The following is a 20504-nucleotide window of genomic DNA, read 5'->3' on the forward strand; positions in this document are numbered from 1 at the left end:
GCTGAAGAAACAATGTGACAACCTGTCATTAGTTTCCATTGTGTATTAACAATAAAACAAAAAAAGCAAGACGTTACACATTTATATTTCTTTCCTTGTCTCCTTTCCTAGTCCATATTCATATGTGATTTGCTTGTAGTCTAGAAGATAAAATGGTTGTAGTGAGAACAGGAATGTTAATGCTAGACTTCATAAAAAGACAACAAATTAATATATTTACATAAATAATAAAAATCACATTTGAATGCAGTTAATTTAGGAAAGTCTTCACTTCATTATTGCACCGTATTCTGCTGATTTAAGAGGTCCTTCACAAATATGCAAAAAAGTATGAATGACTTGCATATTAATTACTGATACAACGCAAACTAAAGTGTTGGATGGTTGAGTGTTTTGCTGCAGTGAGCTGTCAGTTTGACAAACAGAACATATTTACATGTGTGTTAGTACAAGAATAGAGGTGTTACTAGACGTATGAAAAGTCGAGTGTTAGCAAAGTATTCACGGTTCATCAAACATCACTTTGGTCAACAGTTTGATTCACTGACACAAATCATCCTCCGAGACAACACAGAACACAACGTGTCTGTTTACAACTGTTTCCAGTGTCACAATACGAGAGGCAGCCGCGGCAGCTGTGCTACTTCCAGCGGTCTCTCTTGCGGCGCGGCCGTATTTCACGTTGCCACGGTTACTGGAACTTCCTCGGTCACTCTTGGAACGTTTGTTTTCGGTCTTTGGTCTTTGGTTCCTACGTCATCTCCTAAAACTCACGAGGCGTCTGCCGGCGGGGACGCAGCTTCACTGTCTCCCTCTTCCAGGACTTCCCTGACTTGTTCCAGAGTCTCCGCCTGCCGAACCAACTCCAGCTTCACCTGAAGGGGGAGAGAGAGGCGGCGGGTAAATCATCGGCGTTGTCGTTGACGCGTGGCCTGAGAGTCCTCGTGAATATCAGCGTCTACAGGAGATGAGAGTTGACTTCTCCCACTGTTTCCTACCTGCAGCGACTGGGAGAGCTGGACAAAGTCTCTCTGTACGGTCTGGCTGGTGTCGACCTGCGAGCGCATGCTGATCAATTGGCTGCGCAGTTCCAGATACTGTTGGTGCAGAGCTGCCTGACGGACGCAGCGATAACAGATAACAGTCACATTAAACCTCCTGGGTTTCATTTGAACATTTCAGACCTATTTCTGGCATCAAAAATGACAGTCGCAGATTGTTATGCTATTTCACAATGTAAGACTGTCTCAGTTTCAACATATCGTCCACAAGTAATTTTCTTGAGCTCAGTTTTCTCTTATCTTCATATTTTACAATTTGACACTGAAAACAATATTTCCTAACTGCTGCTATTGTGAGACATTAATGAAAAAGTCACAATAAGCAGGGTGAATGTCGCATTGATTCATGTTTAGCTAACTTACTAGACTGAGATTAATAATCAAAATTCATAATTGAAAATAAAGGTTCATTCTGAGCTTTGAAAACAGCAGCTTGACAAAAGACATTTTCAACACTGGGTTGAAAGATGTGAAGATAACTTGCTGTTATCTTCTTCGTCGGATTGCTATGTTGTTATGGACAAAGTGGAATTGTAGTCATGTGTTTAACTCCCTCCAGGAAATGTGGCTTTGGAAACAACAGGTTAGCTTGACCTCATGTTCAGGTGCGTTTTTTTTTTTAAAGAAAATCGAAAATAATCAGGATTATGATTTCTGCTTATTCAGCTCATGTCAGAGTGGGACCGGTACGAACACCTTTATAGACCTTACCGAAGAACCTCATCAGAAAATAATTGCATAAGCATCGACAGAACCAGATTTACTTTATCGTTGCTGAGCGTCTTGTTGGTGGTCTGGACATGAGACAGCGCCACCCGCAGGGCTTCCAGTTCAGTGCGACAGGCCAGCAGCTCAGCCTGCAACTGGTCCCTCTGAGCCTGGATCCTCTCCGTCTCCGTCTTCAGACTGGAAAGCTGCACTGCACACAGATGCACAGACGAGGCAGAGTAAAAGTCCTGCTCCGAGACCGATCACTGTACTGATGTTTTAAAGACTACTCCAGTTTATTACACGTTCTCTTAGATTCAGCCATCAATTCTATCAGCTTTAATGACACCGTACCAAACAAAGAAGCCACAAATGTAAAAGGTTGAATAAGTCTGTATGAAATGTCACCCTACACCAAGCACTAATTGGGTTACCAGTCTAATAATAAAGCATGAGTTGTCCACTCACCCTCTAAAACGTCTGATGGCGGTTGCAAGTGGGGGAAGTGAGGCGGCGAGAAGGGGAGGGAAAAAAAACACCGTGTCAGTGTCGAGACCGTCGACACACAAAATTCTACGCAAAATAAAAGAATCCACAAACCATTTTCCTCCGTGCGAGTTTCCAGCTGCTCCCTCAGGTTGACTATCTCGATGCGAAGGCGCTCCTCGCAGTGCGCCCCCTGCAGGTTGGAGTCGAAAAGGGAATTCACGCTGACGTCGTAAGCAGTGGAAACACAACTGCTGGCTTTCAAGCTGTGCAGCAATGACTTCTAAAGGGTACATTGGCTTTTCATGGACAATTCATTAAAAGTTATGAAAGCGGAAACATGATCTCACCATGTGTTCTGCAATACTGCAAAATAAATATGTTGAATTACTTCCAGCCAACGCAACAACTACTGCGACTGAAGAAAAGCAGCAGCTCTTAACAAAGGGGAAGTCTGAAGAGACAACCAAGCTCCTCACAGGTTTCTCTTCCCTTCCCATCAATATGTAAAACTAACCTTCAACATCTGTTGGGTGTGACTGATCAATGTGAAATATTTCACATTACCACGTTTGAATGAATCTTTAAAGCAGTAACCGTACATGCAGCGCTGCTTGGTGAGATGAGCCGGCGTCGGCTACGTCCTCCTCAGCCTCTTCTCCTTTCAGTCTGGACAGCTCGCTGCACATCTTCCTCTGAGAGAGGGACAACTCTGACTGGACAAACAATGAGGATTTAAAAACTTTGTCCGACTAAATATATATTTTATTTCTAAATATACACACACACATTGCATTGTCGGCTTAATAACCGTGTGATGGATGAAGGAGTAGTTGTGCTTCTGACTTGCACGTTTGCGGTAGGAAATGCTGCAAACTAATCTTTTCTTGGCATCTTTGGTCGAAGCTGCTTGAAACCAACTATATAAGAATTAAGGGAACAGATCAACATTTTCGGAAAAAATCTTTTTTCACTTTCTACCCGACTTAGATGAAAAAAGATCAATAATATTCTCATGTCTGTGCAGTAAATACTGTAGAGCAGCCAGCAAATCTACAGCTCACTAATCAACACGTTAGATCTCCTTGGTTTATTCAATAACATGTCATTAGTTTGTATTTGCCAAAATATCAAATCATTCCTTCAAGGGACATGACCCTCCCCGTAGGATCAACATGATGTCACTCACCAGCCGGCTCTGGACGGCATTCTGTGATTGGCTGAAAGACTTCTGCAGGTCCTGGAGGAGAGCTTCTGAAGTCTGGACCTGAGACTGGAGCGTTGACACCTGAACACACACGAACACATTAACGTTACACGGTAAGTCTGCACATGTGAACGAGATCTCTCCAGGCTGTGAAGACGGAGCGTTGGAACGGTTTCCCACCTGTTTGTGTGTGTGGTTGGTCTGCGTCTCCAGCTCTCTCTCCAGCTCCTCTTTCTCCACCTGCAGCCGACTCACCTCCCCTCGTAGCTCTGACACCTGTTCAACACACAGTGAGGAGTCATTTGTCCGCGCCGAAGCTTTGAGTCAGACCAAAAAGCCACAAGTGAGTTGTTAAAAAAGAGCAACCACATAGTTTCCAATCCCAACCTGTGCATTGAGTCCATCCCAGTCGTTGTGCGTGACCAGCCGGTGTCCAGCCGGCGGCAGGTAAATGGCTTCAGGCACCAGAGTTCCTGTGGAGACCAGCGAGTCGGTGTCTTCCTGAGCGTGCAGTTTTCGGGGCAGAGAGGGCGTGTCCAAGGAGAAGGAGGACAGCGAGGCCGAGTCACACTGCCGCAGGGAGAAATAGCCCTCCGTCGTGAGCGGAGCCGCTTCCCCGTCCGCCGCCGCCTCGAGCTCCGCCGGTTGGCTACGCGTCCTGTCCGTCGATCCCGCCGCCGCCTCGTCCTCTGACAGGCTCCTGGCGAGTGATGTCGGGGATCCATTTCTGGAGACCTCTGCATCCATCCTGCCTTTCCTTCCGCTGATCTAACAGGTGGAGGAAACAGATGGTGGGATTGAGTCAAAAAAAAAAAAAAAAAAACTATTGTAGAAAAAGAAACGAGGTGAACACTGACCTGTCCGCTGGGTCTCCTCCACTCCACCGACTGAAGAACAGCTATCCTGGCCTCGTACTGCGCTGCTGTCTCTGAAAACACAACGGGACGATAAAACCATGATGAAACCATTCATCCCTCAGTTGGGTGAATATACACTTTTAATGGATCCCTTCAGCTTTTGTCTGCAGACAAAAATAGTCACGAAATAGTGTCATTTTTTTAAGGTTTAAGGTTTTTGATTTTAAACTGAGGCGTTTCCCATCACAGTCACAAATACATGTGGATGCACTTACTGCAGTTATGGTTTGAGTACAGTACTGCCATGTTTATACTCAATATGCTCTCAAACATATATATATATATATATATATATATATATATATATATATACATATATATATACAGTGAACCCTCGCTATAACGCGGTTCACCTTTCACGGTCTCGCTGCTTCACGGATTTGCATCGTGCATTGTGTTCTGCATTCTGATTGGCTAAACCGCGGGCTTTAGAAGAAAAAAACGCTCCAGAGCGGAGTCAGGATGCAGCGGCTCAGTCAGAAGAGCAGTGAAATACACGCGAGTCACTATTTGTCCTACTGTACTTTGTAGTTTTTTTCATAATCATTTTTCATTTTCTCCCGTTCTAATCCAATGACTCGGGTCGCAGTGGGGCGGTGCTGATCTCAGCAATTTGAAGCCTTCAGTTCGTATTGATGATTAAAATTATTATTTTACAGTACAGTAGTTATTTGTAAAAAAAACATTTATACAGTACTTTTATTTGTTAAACAAATGCTTGGGCCTGTAAAAAGGTTTTGTTCTTTGGTTTCAATGTATTATGGAGTATTTCATTGTATAATAATTGTAAAAAAAAAAAAAAAGGTTACTACTTCACGGATTTCGCCTATCACGGTTTCTATTTGGAACGTAACCCCCGCGAAAAACGAGGGTTCACTGTGTATATATATATATATATATATATATATATTTTTTTTTTTTTTTTTTTTTTGTTATGCACCAATTCCTGGCAGTCGAATTTATATTGTAGATTTTCTATAGAGCTTGTAAAGGCATATCTGACTTGACTCAATACACGACTCAGTACATATCTGACTTGACTGAGTGATAAGATAACAGCCGAGGTCTCTTGTGTCGTCTGATTCACGGCTGAATGAAAACAAAAGCGCTCACCGTTGCCTTCAGCTGTTAAAGTTGCTGTAAATTCTCATATCAGAACAGGTTTACTTAACTTTTACTTAAAGGTGTCAGTTATTCTTGTTTGTATGTAATATATGCAGACATATATTTCCTTGTACTCTCTTGTGTTTCTCCTACTTACAGCAATTTGAAATACCTGAAGCCAATTACTGAATAATCAAGTGTTTCGCTTGGTGGATCATTTTAGATGAGACACACATGATGACATCCAGCTTCCAGTTATTTACAGTCTGATATCTTTCTCTTTAATATTTTTTTGTATCGATCTTCTTTCTTATATCTTATACGTATTTGTAAATCGTGTCATATTGTGTGCACTTTTTGTTTTTCTTCGCTGCTGTGACGACCGAATTTCCCCACTGTGGGATTAAAAAAGTCCAACTCTAATCTAATCTAATTATGTAACATTAGACACTGAACACACAAGGACAGTCACAAACAAACCATGCTTATGATGCACGTGTAAGTACGAAGGCACCAGCCGAACACTGACCTCTGAGGGCCTCCTGCAGGGACTGGATCTCTTGATCACATTGTTTTTGCAGCTCTGCCAGTTCCTCCTGTTTGCTCAGCTCACAGATCGTCGCCACGCCCTGCCAGTGTTCGGCCTGAGCTCGGTACTCGGCTAGCTGGCCCTGCAGGCTCGCCTCTGAAAATGACAAACAGGTTTCCTTCTTTACCTTTCAAGGGAATTGGAAATGTCTGGAAATACAGTTGTAAACAACAAGGGTTTCGGCAGGTCGCATTTTTTTCATGTATTTTGGAAGTGGAAAAATAAGAAAAGAGAACACAAAGTGTTTCCCGCTAGCAATTTCCACTATTCAAAATGTCCTTAAGAAATGGCAGTTTTGGGAACTGTGGAGGTCAAGACCTGGAAAACAGTCAGATAAAGCTGCGTTTGCTGCACTGGAAAGGAAAAGGAAAATCGCCACATGACAGCAGCGGACCTAAAACAAGGGTTAGCTGACACGGGAGTGGTGGTGCACCGTCACACTGAAACAAGGTCTGTGTCGAAGAGGAACAGAAACCTTACCAGTGACCTCATCCTAAAAATCTGTCTGCAGTATGCAAAGCAACATCTGGATAGAAACGAGGTTTGTGGACAGATGAAGTTAACGTGTATCTATTTGGCCACAATCAGCTAAGAAAACAGGAACAGGAACGGAAGAGCATCTTGACAGCTGTTGAGCATGAAAGTGGAAATATGGTGCTTTGGTTTTGTGCAGCGGCCCGGTTCACAAGAACCATCTCATTGACAGAAAGAAGAAGGGATTCCTCCAAACGTCAGATCACGGATTCAAATGTCATTCGGTCAGTGGAGGAACTGGAAGTGAAAGTCGCCTGACTTTTACAAGCGGATAATAATCCAACAAAGACCTCGAGCATTCCTGAAGATGTTGGAGATGTCGTCACATTTCCCTCCTGACATCATTGACAATCTGTAGGTTGATGTTAAAAATGCTGAGACAGCCTCAAAATATCTCAAAGTGAAGTGATCCGAAAAAGGAAGATTGGCTGAAGATCCCCAAATGAAGAAACGAAAGACTTATTTACTTCCTTCACTTCAAAAAAAAAAAAAAAAAAAAAAAAATCAACAAAATGTGTCATTTGCTCAGATTTCTGCAGGCTTCACTTGTTACTGATTGAAAGTTGTCACGCAAAACAAAACAGAACCGAAATGTCACCGGCATTGCTGATCAGATTTAAATGGCAGCATTTCCTTCTCCATGGGCATTACGCGCACTTTAACACTTTAAGCTAATTACGGAGACTTCGGCTTTCGGTGACATTTCGACGCAGAGCTTTTACTCGTCATCTAATGTTTTAATATTGAATATTTAGGTCAATAAAGGCTCCGAGTACTCTTTAGTTTATAGATACGCTACAACATGACTTCATATTGTAACTTAATTGTAACGTTGCTCGCAACGCTTTCATATATTCACAGTAAAACGACAGCCGAGCCGCATTAAACCTCACTTTGATCCGGACCAACGCAGCTCTTTCCCCCGTGGTTTCTAGAGGTCCCCGGACCGCTGCTTGCACATCATCGCGTTAACGTTGGAGCGTTAGCATGCGGCTAGCCGTGCCCGTTCATTTCTTTGGACAGCAATGCTAACAGGCCGTTTGGTCGGTGACCCGAGCAGCGCCGCTTCAAATCAACAGGTCGCACCGAAAGACGAGCAACAAGTACACGTTAATAATTACTCAAAAATTCAAGGTGAAATGCGGTCGGTGTTGCCTCACAGCCAATCCGGGGAGCGAACCGAGGCGGGCCGAGGTTCGAGTTGAATTACCCGTGTTTTCCTTCTTGGAGTTCATCCTGTCGTCGGGCAGCTCCATCAGTCCGTCGGCCCACCGGCGGGATCAAAACCTCGGAGAGAAGTCGGAGGAACCCGTCCGGCTCATTTTGCAGCAGCACCAGGACCTCTGCGTTGAAACGATCAGCTCGGTGACAACTTCAGGAAACAACTTTCCCCGGTCTCAGCCTGCGGAAAACACGTCAACCTCCTTCCTGTTCACAAAACGCCTGCTCCGTTTCATGCCGGTCGGAGTGAAAGAAAAGACTCCCGGGTTTTAGATGTGCAGCAGCCACGTCCTCCCTGGAGCTCATCTATCCCCAACATCCACGTCAAAAATATACTGCTGTTGTTTACAGAACTGGAATTCCTTTAAATTGAATGTTATACAACCAACAATGACAAAATACTATTTGTCTGTCCCTGTAGTCTAACCATCACCAACAACCTAATTCAGACATCACTGACTTGTCTATTTGGAGAACTGTGAGATTTATTTAATTGCTGTATTCAGCCAAAAACTAAATAATAAAGTTTATGATCATTTTTCATTTGCAGTCATGAAACAATAATAATAATAATTAAAATATAAAGTAGGTTAAGTGTAATGCCAAATGATGAATCTGTGTTCACATTAAATACGTGTACCCTCTGCTGGAGGACTGGTGGTATTATTGAGGAGGGTTGGATGTTCATTTGATGTAGATAATATAATATGTATAATAATCTGAAGTTGTTTTATATTGTTTCCATTTTAATGCACTGTATGTGATGACTGAGGTTATTCTCCCAACACGATTGCTTATGTTAAGTCTGAAAAGCCCATTTTTAAAATAAAGAGCACATGTATTGACACAAATAAATACAACAATAAATCTGCCTTTCTCAGATTCACCTGCATTTTAGAAATATTAATACTAGTCGGTGTTTTAGCATTTAGCTTTGGCCCTCACATTCTGCAGCATGACGTCTGTTCTGAGGCAACTAGGTCACAGAGGAGGTGGGTCGCTTCTCATCCTGCATGCCGACATCATGTCGGCTCCTCTTTTGTCCCTCTAAGTGAAAGGTAATTTAAGTATGTAGTGTATTGATAGATATTTGATTCAAATGAGTAATACACTGTGTACAACAACTCAAACTAACAAGTGAATTAGAAAGAGACTTGTGATGTTTCTTGCTCTACCACCCGCCTAGTGAAGGGTGAAGAACAGGAGGACAAGCTCATTTGTTTTACATCGACAAGTGAATTAAAAAAAAAACACAAAAAAAAACAGCAATAGGTCCTGAAATTGTACTTTTGTCATTTTGCACCTGCTTCCTTTTCTTAACAAAAGCATGACTGTACAGGGCCGGTCATTTCCTGTGTTTGCTTTTATATTCAAAACTACACAGATTCCAAAATGCCTGTGTTATCAACAAACCGGGAGAGTGGAGATGGTGATACTAATAAACTGCTTTTAGGTGAATGCGAGTATGAATCCATACTGCCACACCCGCTCACAAAAAGTGGATCTATTTATAGAATTGATTTGACTCGCCTTTCCCGTCCTCGTCTATCTTACACGTCCGTCTTCGATTCTCATCTGGATATCTGATTTCTACAAATGAAATCATCCTGCCGCCACCTGACGTTTTGCAGTCGAGTGAAACTGGAGAGCACAAGGACAAAGGGAATATGGGTGTACACAATGAGATCCTCAAAAACAACTTGAGTGTTTCACTCCAGAACTCGTTTTTATTTCTATATAATTGACACTCTGAGACTTAAAATGCTGATGTAAAAATAAGAGATTTTCAAAAAGAAATCAGTCAAAACATATCCTGACTTCAATTTGAAAAAAAAAAAAATCAGGATACGAAGTACGTTCTTTCATGAAGCCAACAGTCCCTCCGAAGCAGTAATTTCCTTTAGAGACCAAGTTTAAGGTCTTCTAGCCTGTGTCTGAAATTTTTTTAATTTAACCTAAATTCAAAACAATTTAGAAGCACAAAAAGAAAAGATGAAATGGTAAAAGTTAAAAGTGCTCGTGTAGGAAAATCTTTTTCTTAAGCTTAGGCAAAAAAAAAAACAAAAAAAAAAGAAGCCTCATTTGTTTTTTTATACTCAACGTCATTTAATCAATATTAATCAAAACATGGTCACAATGTAGAAAGAAAATACAAAAAGTTGATTTGGTCACTGGTAACGCTTTCAATTGCCGGCTCACAATCTTCAGCAGCAAATAGTTGAGTATTTTTCATGCGAGCTGATCCAAAGACATTCAGATGTGGATTAACACAAAGCTGTAGAAACCAAGCAGTCAAAGTACTGCAGAAAATGCTGGTGAAAGTCCTCAAAAACAGTAGCTCATATAAAGTGACTCACACAAACCAATGCTATATGCTGTTAAACCAAAAATACAATTTCCCTAATAAAGTAATATTATAAATAGTTTGGAATTTAAAAAAAAAATATCTTAAAGTGGTAGAAGCCTGACTTCCTGTGAGGTGAGTGGAGCAGCGGCTAGAAATGCTTACAAGAAAGTGGTCAGTAACAGAAGTTCATCTAATCTGCAGGTAGTGTAGTTTAACAGTACGTTACAGAGGTCAAATAATCCGATGTAGTACTTCATAGTACTCCGAGCACCAGTGTTTGGATGGGTTTATATGAATGTACCATGCTTGTAACAAAGAGAAAGATACACATGGACTGAGTGGTCGGAGTCACGTGGCAGCTGGTGTGAAACCTCGGCAAAGACATGACTTCATCTGGTCCGACGTCACCGTGAGGAGGCTGCAGAGGACGCCGTCTTCTTCACAAGTTCATGTCGTGATCGCTGACACTCTGACGCAAATATTCTTCGTACAGCTTTTTCTGGAAGGAAGGAAATAAAGCATTAATAACCAAACAATTAATTTATTTCCAGTTACGTTTCACACACACACACACACACACACACTACCTTTTTGGACTTGACCACCTCCTGAACGTACTCCAGCTTCTCCTGCAGTTGCCTTTTCTGTTTGCCTGACAGAGTCGGTCGAGTTCTGCAAAGAGTTAAAAGGGGAAGTTCAAGGGTTTGTTCAGATTTGTAATCGTGCACGCCGAAGTCGGAAAGCTAAACATTTTGTTTTTTGCCTTTTTTTGTAAAAGCAAGCTTGCAAATCCACAATCACCTGCAGCTGCTTAACGAGCAACTAGCTTCAGAACGATTTAAATACATAACCAAAAAGAATAAGATGTAAGAATGCTGTGAACAGTACAAACCTGAACTACAGGAGTGCAACTAACAATTTACTTAAAAAAAAAAATAAATAAATAAAGTTTTTCTCTCAAAGAATTTTGTTGATAAAATGACAACAAAAAAAATAGCCCAAAATGTTTATTGGTGAAAGCAAGAAAAGAAATGTACTACCAAATATAAATATTAATACAAAATAATGATAAAGGTGCACTTTGGGGAAAAAACTAAATTCCAAGCTGATCTACTGACAACGTGCAGAGAGGATTGCGTCTTTAATACACGATATATATATATATTTTATATATATATATAATATACATTTATTTATATAGATATTTAATATACGATATACATTTTGCTTGTTGGCCTGCGTGCATATGTAATATTGGGCGTTTCTGCTTGAACGTGCAAAATACTGGGAGGGGAAATGCAAATATATCAATTCAGCACCTGTAATGATATTTATGATGTGATTGCGTGTCTATTTCAGTACGACTGAAAGGAGCATATTAATCAGATGCACATCAGGAGAGACGTCAGCTCTTATTGTGGTGAGAAGGAGACGACAGAGAAACCAAAGAATACGTAGAGATTCTCAGAGGCATAAATCCTTCAGACAGATCGTCTGTCCAGCGATGACATTTCTGAGTTATCGAACAAGGAGGCGCCACGCAAAATAAACAATGACAAAACTTCCTACGACTCAGCATTTTCTTGCCTCTGGGTCATGCCAGTCATGTAGGCGTCGCTGTTGGGATGTCAATGTGCAAACTTTGGGGGGGGGGAAAAACAACACGCAATTCGGTACCTTTTATTTGAGATCTTAGTACATCAGACCCCAAGTATAAAAAATAACAAATATTACAATAAATAACGATGGTGATGTGGTAACAGCAGCGAACTGAGAACTGCTCGACTAACAGCTGTGATGACACGGAGAAGTTCTCCTACCTGAAGGAGAAGCGTGCGACGAGGAGCAAGAGGAAGGACAGGAGGACGAGTCCACCGCAGCCGTACAGCTGCTGCTCCACAGAGAGGGACTCGAACGTCTTCACCGCGGGAGCCTGCGGAGCAACACGAGCAGCCGTGATCAGACTTTCACCGCTTCGCACGGAGACAACAAAACCACGGCGCTCGGACACTCACGAGGTAGAGCGAGAGGGCCTCGGTGCCCTGGTGGCCCACAACCATGTCCAGCAGCTCCTGGGACAGAGAGCCCAGCAGCAGTAAGGCCATGAGAGCCAGCGGGACGCTGAAGCCCAGCAGGGTCAGGAAGCAGCTCTTGCAGCGTCCACGTCGGTTCTCAAAACTGGTCTGCCTGCGAGACCGGAGGATTTCAAGTTATTCTCTGACGGCATCACCGACTGACCGTGTGCGAGTGGGCTTCGCCGCACGGGGCCGAGCTTCCGGTCAAAATGAACGAGGCTCAATGACACTGCTTTAAAAAAATTAAAAACAACACAAAGTCCTATTTCACTAAACACCTCAAGGAAAGTAAGTAATTCTTCCATTTCAGTCTTTCCAGGAAACTCCTTTTTCAGTGCAGATTCACTAAAAGTGACATGGACGGACAAACGGTGCAATCTGTGGAGCAGACTGGGTTGAAAATCTCAAAAAGTTGACATGCTTTCTTAATAAGATAAGAGGATGAGCCATTTTTACCAGCTCCTCGGTGAGCAATGCAGAGTTCCCACTCAAATGTCAGATTCAGACTTTCACCGACTAAAAAGCTGAAATTTCATGACCTATAATAAACACAAAAAGTGGCTGCCGTTTGACTGAACAGCTGCAGATGGAGATTAGCTAGTAGCTAAATCTGGTACAGAGTGTCGGAGGACAATTCATCCTATGTAACTGATCTGTAGCTGACCCTATGTCCTTGTATCAACAGTGCGTTCTTGAAGGGAAAACAGGTATATCTGAACCACATGTCCCTTCTATGTAATCGAATCCGTGTTTAAGTTCAGCAGTGTTTTTCTACCCCGCAGCACACGCGTGACCTTTCTCAACTGGAATCCACGGTCCATATGTCCATATGACCAATGATGGATGTATATGCTGAGCGCCTTCGGGGGTGGAGAAGAGGGCGCCTCCTGACGTGGATATAAGGCCGCTCTCCTCACAAGGGGGGGGGGGGGGGGGGGTCAGACTTTCTGGACTCTCCGCGAGTGTAGAAACTCTCTCCAAAACGATTCAGCTGAATAAGTGTTCCTGTGACTCTGTTTGTACCTGACGTACTCGCTCGGCTCATGTTTGACGATTTGTACGCTCGTATAATTTTCCATATTTCATCTTGTAATAAATACTCAAACGACAGCGAGCTTGAGATGCTTTTGAATTCATTTCCACCACACAGAGCATCTCCTCTCTTTTTGAGATGAATGTATTCTGTACATGGTCCCTACGATAAATAAACTCAAACAAGAAACGGCAACATTTCTGTTAACAACAGGCTGAGACGTCCCCTGTCCCCGTCCCCTCCCCCAGTTGCGCCAATATTGAAAGAAATGAAATACACGTCTAAATACTGGTAGCAGAGGAAAATAATTTATCTAACAATAATAGTAATTAGCTGCCAACCTAATAAGCTAATTTTTTTCATTTCTGTCAGTGACCACTAATGCTACCAAACATACACATATGTGTACTAGCTAAGTAACGTTAGAGCTACACACATGGAAAACATCACATTTTTATAAATGGCAACTCAAATTTAAACATGCACACATATCCCCCTGATATCCCGTGACTTGGCCCAAACCAGATCAACCTCGGCGTGTCAGTACCAGCTACGACATGACGTTATTTAGAAGAACAGGACGGAGCAATCAGGACGACTAGAGTGGGACGTTACTGCAAACAAAGAGTGCAATTGTTATATTGCTGTATTTCTTTGCAAGTCTGCACCTGTCAATCATTTGTTAAAACTGCGTTAACCTGCATGAAAAGTGCCATAGAAATAAAGTTTGCGTGACGCGTTACCTGTCGTTACTGAGTGTATCCGTGATGGCCTCGCTGATGAGCTCGCAGTCCTTCTCCAGAGAGTTGAGCGTGTTCTGAACCGTCTGGTTGATCGTTTTCTCGATGGTACGACAAACCTCCTCGACCTGGTTGACACACCGACTCGGCTGAAAACAGGAACAGTCCATGTGATCGGCGAGTTTATACTGTAATCGTTACAGTAATTAGACCAGTGGGTGTACAGAGGAAGCTGATGCTCATTTAGAAGAGCTCTCACCTTGCTGGGGTTGGGGATGTAGATGGTGGGCATGTCAAAGCCACATTTGTTGAGTCCCGGTCGCTTGCAGAGCTCCTGGACGATCTGCATCATGACTCTCTGAACGGGGTCACGGGACACAAACGCTTATTAATGCCAGTGAATGTCCATTTCTTACTCTTCACGCTTTCTCCACTTCTACATACCTGAAATAGACCTTTTGCGTTAAAGACATTTAACAGCATCTTCCAGCCACCCACATGATCTCACATGAAGAGGAGCTGTTCTATTTTAGGTTATCTGTCCTTTTAGAGGTCTGATAATACGTGTGTGAGCACAGCAGGGGGGGGAAAGTGAAGCTTCCACACAGATATATGGACATGAAGCAACATGCTGGAAACACTTAAAACACACGGACCCTTGTACTGAAGCCTATTTCATGAGCACCTTTCATGTTCCACGAGGCTAAATGCGAAGCCAACTCCACAGGTGGAAGGAAATGACCCGAGTGTGTCTGAAAACGTCAACTCGGCACAAATTAAACGCAAAGAGCGCCGCTGTTAGCATTAATAAACGTCCAACATTAAGTCACCGTTTACTTGATGCAAGTTAAGGCCACGTGTGCTCTCAATCTGGTTATTTCAAGGTGTGAAAACTCCTCCTGTCGCGCAGCACAGCGATACACAGATCACTGCAAAGCAATAACTTTCCTGTACGAGCTGCTTGTTCGACATCAGCACCTGAGCTGGAGGAAAACGGTTTTAATTGTGGTGCTATGGCACCTCTGTTCTCCAAATGACAACACGCACGCTCACAGTGCAAGTTTCTCACCTGCGACAACGCAAACATCCTCCCATACTTACACTTATTCACAAAATGTGTTACTTCCTCTTGCTCCGTGGGTTTTATTGCGCTGCTCTCCGTTTGTGTGCAACAGGAACAGTCTCAGAACTCTTTTTTTTTTTTTTTGATCACACATTTTATGTTGTTTATGTTTTATGTAACATTAGCATGCGTGAAAATCCTGCTGTTCCCTCAAAATATAGCAGAGACGAGACACATTCCAGATGTGTTGGATCAATGCAGAAGCTCGTGAAGAGATTAGAGACTGTAAGTCACTCCTGACAAACTGTATTAATACATAAAACCACAAAAATGAATCTGCACACTTTTCAGAAACATAGCAACACAATGTATTTCCCATCCAAAGCTATCAGTCTGCTCTTCTCTCAGCTGTCACTGCTTCCCAACCTGAAGCTCAAACACCTGTCGAACAGCGCTAATAAACATGAAACCACGAACTCATACCGAGAGTTTTATTTCCTTGATTTGGTGTGCATTTCTGTGGTTTCAGGGCTCTGATCAGATAACGTTTGGGTGGTTTCCTGCCTCTCGACTGTACTCACATCTGTCTAAGAGCATCGCAGGAAAACCTGCTTAAAAAGTTGTTTTTTTCATCTCTTATAAATGAAGTGTTTTGAAAATCTACAGACTTTAATATTACTTTTCTCTCGTGTTCCAGATCAGTGCTTTTGGATCTGTACTGCACCAGTGGTGATGTACATCACAATTTATGACAGGCAGTGTGAGCAAGGCTTCTCCATTACTGAGTAAATAGTGTACTTTAGTTCAGCTGAATGGAGATGAATGTAACACATATTTACACTGAGCTGTTGTTTACCTGTCTGTCCGACTCTCCTCCGGCCTCGTCAGCCTTGCTCAGGTAAAAGTGCAGCCGGTCCCCATGTTTCTCATTCAGGCTCTCCACAATGTTGAGGGTGCGCTTGCACAGAGCCTGACCCATGGGGTCAAAGAAGACCAGGATCAGGTCACACAGATCACCTGACAGTGACAGTGAGAAAGGCCGTTATTTTAAGCTATTCATTTCTTATCACATTAAACGGCATTATAACAAAAATGTGACGTCACACCAAGCGGCGGTGACGTCACCCATTGGTTTGTGAACGGCCGTTACGAAGCCTCGAGTTCAGATTTTCGGTTCGGAGCAGGAAGTGACCATATTTGGGCGAGGGCAAGCGGGGGGATGTGACTCGATCTGATTGGAACTCCGGCGACACTACGTCCCGCCCACCAATAGCCGTAACCTCACTGCACCACAGGCCTGTCAATCAAACAGACCTCCAAAACACAGCTTTTTGGAGCTTTTTTTTCTTTTTTCAAACTAATGAAGATATCATTTTCAGATGAACGGCCAGAACACTAATCTGGAAGAGTGAATTTAGTGAATGACATACAAAACATTTGTATTGACTGAGAATTTCATGATAGAAGTTGGAGACCGAAGCTTTTTGGAGCCGACCTCTAGTGGCACTTGATGGTATTGCAGTTTAAGACACTTCTGAATTGCCCTCATTTTTCAAAGCAACGTCCACTTTTACATAAAGTCAATGCGTCACATCAAACATTGCTGTCTGATGTTCTTTCCTCAAAGTTAGTTCACATGGTAAGCGGTGGACCAGCAGTTAAAAGAGGAAAAAGCTCTCACTGGTACAATTACAAACCGATTTTATTCTAGCTCAATACAAAAAATAAAAGCACTAACAAACTGCGCACTGCATTTTAAATTTTAGATCAACCCAGGACTGCTACCTCTTGAAGTTGGTTTTTCACATTAATTTCATATAATAAACAAATGGTGTCAAATTAATAATAATATTAATGACAGAATAGTGTCTATCTCTCTCAGGCTATATTAGGTTAAGAACACCATTTAAAATAACTCATAACTAAAATAACAGCTACCACGAGACCTCAGAGCACCCTCAATAACGAAATCACAACAACAGCAAACATGACGTCGTGGCCGGTAACCCACCCAGCCATAGAAGAACCTCGTCCACGTCGAACGGGTACTTCATATCACCGTCCACCAAGCCGGGCGAATCCACAAATGTCACCAGGCTGAAGCGTTTCTGTCGCGATGTGCAGATCTCCGTGCTCAGGTACTCAGAAACACCTGGAGAGAAATTCAACATCAGACAATTGTGAAGAGACAAAAAAACAAAACAAAAACAGTGACGTTTCACAGATCAAATAACATTAGTCTGATAACAAGCTCCTGTCTTTGAGTGCTACATCAAATACTTTAACCAATGGGTTCGACTACTGCTTCAACACATGTTAACTATGTTTGATTCATGGTGCCATCAGTGTTGTTTATGGAATATAAACGCTGCTGCATCCTCAACAGGTGTTGAATGAATTCTAACGTGAACAAACTAAAACATTTATAACAAATCTCTCTGCATGATGCAAACTTAAAACTCTCACCTTTAAACTCTTGCAGAGGCTTGAAGTGTGGATAGAGATGAAGGGTGGCATTCCCCTAAATAAACACAGAAATGGATCTGTTGGATGTAGTTTGTAAACCAGATGTAAGGTACTCGAGAAGCACTGAAATATCTAGAGAATAACTCATTTGGGTTCACTTAATAAATCACTACAGTGAGATGTGACTTGGAGAAAAAGCGAGTGGTTGACACGACGATAAAATAATTTAAAAAAAATAGCTGATGTTGAGAACGAGATGTGCGTTTTTTTTTTTAAAGTGCCAGCTTTTAAATTACTTTTGAGGACACAAAAACAAGTGCTGTAGCACTCACTGTGAGAGATTCTCTCTTGCGTCCGCTTGTAACAAAGCTGAAGCCTTGGGTCTCGATGGCCACTCCGGTGCGCTGGATGTGCTCCTCCACATACCTGATCAACAAAACAAACAGAGCAACAACAAATACATCAAACAGTGAAGTGATGCATCAAGGAGGAAAAAAAAAACACAACCAAAATCATTCCACTGTAGAATAATCTGTGTTGACTGACACAAGTATTCACATTGAGAACTTCATTGTACTCATCGTAGAAGCCATTTGTCATTTAAACTACATTTAAAGCAGCCAGGAGGGATCGGGCTGGATGCTACAAACAGATGAAGCTGGACCGACTCAGCTCACATCGGGCGCACCAGCCGGGCCTGTTAGATCTTCCCAACACGGTATCATCATTTGGTTCGGCAGCGATGGAGCACTTTATTCTTCTGTGTGAAGACTTCTGTCGAACCACGGGTACACACTTATGCATAATTGTCAAATGTATTTACCAGTTGATGAAGGAACTTTTCCCAGCAGAGTGGTTACCCATCAGCATCACGTTGATTTTTTTCCTGGGTGGGAGCAGCTTCAGACCCACTGATTCAGCCACAGTGATCAGCCCTGAAGGAAACAGGAGCAGGGACAGCTTCAAAACAAAGTAAGGATCCATCTCTCAAGCATCATGAAGCTGTGGCTGCATCTCTAGGATCCAAGAAAGCAGCCAGGAGTCCACAAACATTTCAGCAGTTTATAAAAAAAATAAATAAAAACTCAAGACAGGTGATTTATCTAATGAGGACGCCGCTGGCTAAAATGCCTCCTGCATGCTGAAACAGTTCAAGATGTTACATCACCATTGACTCATGGTTAGCAGGGTGGCTGATTAACGTAACTAGCACTAACGCTGGCTAATGCAACGTCACCACAAAAACAAAATCACTAAATCCTTAACTTGGCTAACAGTTAGCCCACCCCGAGTCTGGAACAGCTAGCTAACCTCCGGCTGGCTCCAGGCTTCGTGTCGTTACTTATCAAACCAGGTGAATGTTTGGTCGGATTTATGAGTCCTGGAAGTTCCTGCCGGCCAACTCACCACTGTCCGGCTCCGCGTACAGTTGATGACAATCCCGCAAGATGCGCTCATCGCAGGACACGCCGCCGGATATCAAGTCTGCGTTCGCGGCACTTCGGTTCTTGATCTTTCCAGACATCGTTACAAAATGACGACCTCGAAGTTTCAGAGAGGTTTGTTCGTGTGTCTAAATCACAGGACTCCTTGGACTAACTACTAACAAAAAGCCAGCCTGCCTGTTTTGAATCGCCCCGGTCCGCTGTGGCGCTGGATGGAGGACGTCCCGCAGCCACGTCGTCAGCTCGGGCGGCTTTCCTCGCGCGGGCTTTTGGGTAATGTAGTTCACGAGACATGAACTACAGCTAACATGTTTTACTGAAACACAAAAGGGAGAAATGGAAATGAAAGAAGGCATTTGCAATACGTGAAATTAAATAAATGGTCCCCATCACAGAATGGAAAAATAGGACGAAAAGTGTTCCTAATTAGACACACTTAACATTGTGTGCTGAAATCCACAGCCTGATCAAAAGTGATGCATCATTTCTAAGGGAGAAATATAGAAATGATGTGCTTTTAACCAGACTGTCACTAATGCAATCATAATCTGCAATAAATCTGCAGTAAAGAATGTGCATCGTTTTATCTGTGGCACCACTACCTGAAAATACAGCCATTTATAAGTGATGATACCTTAAGATCTTTCTGTCACAGCTGGCTGATCGATGAACAGACAATTTCCCCATCAACAACATCACACTCTGTACAAACTATTTTTCATGTGAAAATACAGTATATAAAGTAAATGTACTCCGTTTTTGTCCATCTCTACGACTGCAGTGATAATGCAGTATTGCTGGTTGTTATCTGAGCAAGAGGCTGTCTAGTTTGAAGCATTCAAAAAAACATTACACTCAATTTAGTAAATGGATACTGACAACATCACGAGGACGGATACAGGAGATGGTTCCTGCCCACCGCTATCAGATTATACAATAACTCACCCCTCGCCAAATCCATCATACAAAAATGACACACTTTTACTGCTGTTTTGTTTGTTGTTTTGTTTTAATTCATTTTACTGTTGTTTATTTTATTTTATTTAATATTATTCTATTTAATTTTATTGTATAGAATGTGTATTTTTTTTAAAATTATATTCAATATTTGTATTTGCAGTATATGCTGCTGGAACGTAGAAATTTCCCTCTGAGGGATTAATATCTATCTATCTATCTATCTATCTATCTATCTATCTATCTATCTATCTATCTATCTAACTAACTAACTAACTAACATCCATTACACTACAGCCTATAGCACGTGTTTGGGCTTGTTATGCTGGCAAAAAGAGTGGTCACTGTGTATTCAGCACAGACAGCACACAACTTAACAGTATATGACAAACACAATGTCCACATTCTGTGTTCATGGCTGTCAAAGTTAAACATAGTTGTGCATTGTTTTTATCTGAATAGGAACAGCTAAAAAATGTGGACATTAGACTCGGGTGTAGCTCTTTTTAGATCAAACATTTGAGGGTTACTGCTTATATACAGAGAATTCA

General features: G+C 42.3%; 2 protein-coding genes across 2 annotated transcripts; both read right to left on the reverse strand.

Moving 5' to 3' along the window:
- Nucleotides 1–28: 28 nt before the first annotated feature.
- Nucleotides 29–8239, reverse strand: rabep2 (rabaptin, RAB GTPase binding effector protein 2). The gene is made up of 12 exons (XM_069149756.1): nucleotides 7817–8239; nucleotides 6013–6168; nucleotides 4320–4390; nucleotides 3850–4230; nucleotides 3643–3738; nucleotides 3445–3543; nucleotides 2858–2971; nucleotides 2370–2448; nucleotides 2238–2249; nucleotides 1826–1980; nucleotides 999–1115; nucleotides 29–875 (listed from the first exon to the last, which is right to left on the reverse strand). Exons 1-12 carry the CDS (start codon nucleotides 7860–7862, stop codon nucleotides 771–773), a joined length of 1431 nt encoding a protein of 476 aa, XP_069005857.1. The 5' UTR covers nucleotides 7863–8239; the 3' UTR covers nucleotides 29–770.
- A 1670-nt stretch (nucleotides 8240–9909) lies between these two features.
- LOC138198377 (uncharacterized) lies at nucleotides 9910–19259 on the reverse strand. The gene is made up of 12 exons (XM_069149757.1): nucleotides 18959–19259; nucleotides 18375–18486; nucleotides 17884–17977; nucleotides 17552–17606; nucleotides 17097–17237; nucleotides 15942–16102; nucleotides 14282–14380; nucleotides 14026–14171; nucleotides 12190–12361; nucleotides 11995–12107; nucleotides 10762–10846; nucleotides 9910–10673 (listed from the first exon to the last, which is right to left on the reverse strand). The coding sequence occupies exons 1-12, from the start codon at nucleotides 19074–19076 to the stop codon at nucleotides 10614–10616; spliced, it is 1356 nt and encodes a 451-aa protein (XP_069005858.1). The 5' UTR covers nucleotides 19077–19259; the 3' UTR covers nucleotides 9910–10613.
- Between the last annotated feature and the right edge of the window lie 1245 nt (nucleotides 19260–20504).

The sequence above is a fragment of the Embiotoca jacksoni genome, unplaced genomic scaffold (genome assembly GCF_022577435.1).
Source record: "Embiotoca jacksoni isolate LCO1_2020_lvr unplaced genomic scaffold, fEmbJac1.0.p SCAF_15, whole genome shotgun sequence".
Taxonomy (NCBI): domain Eukaryota; kingdom Metazoa; phylum Chordata; class Actinopteri; family Embiotocidae; genus Embiotoca; species Embiotoca jacksoni.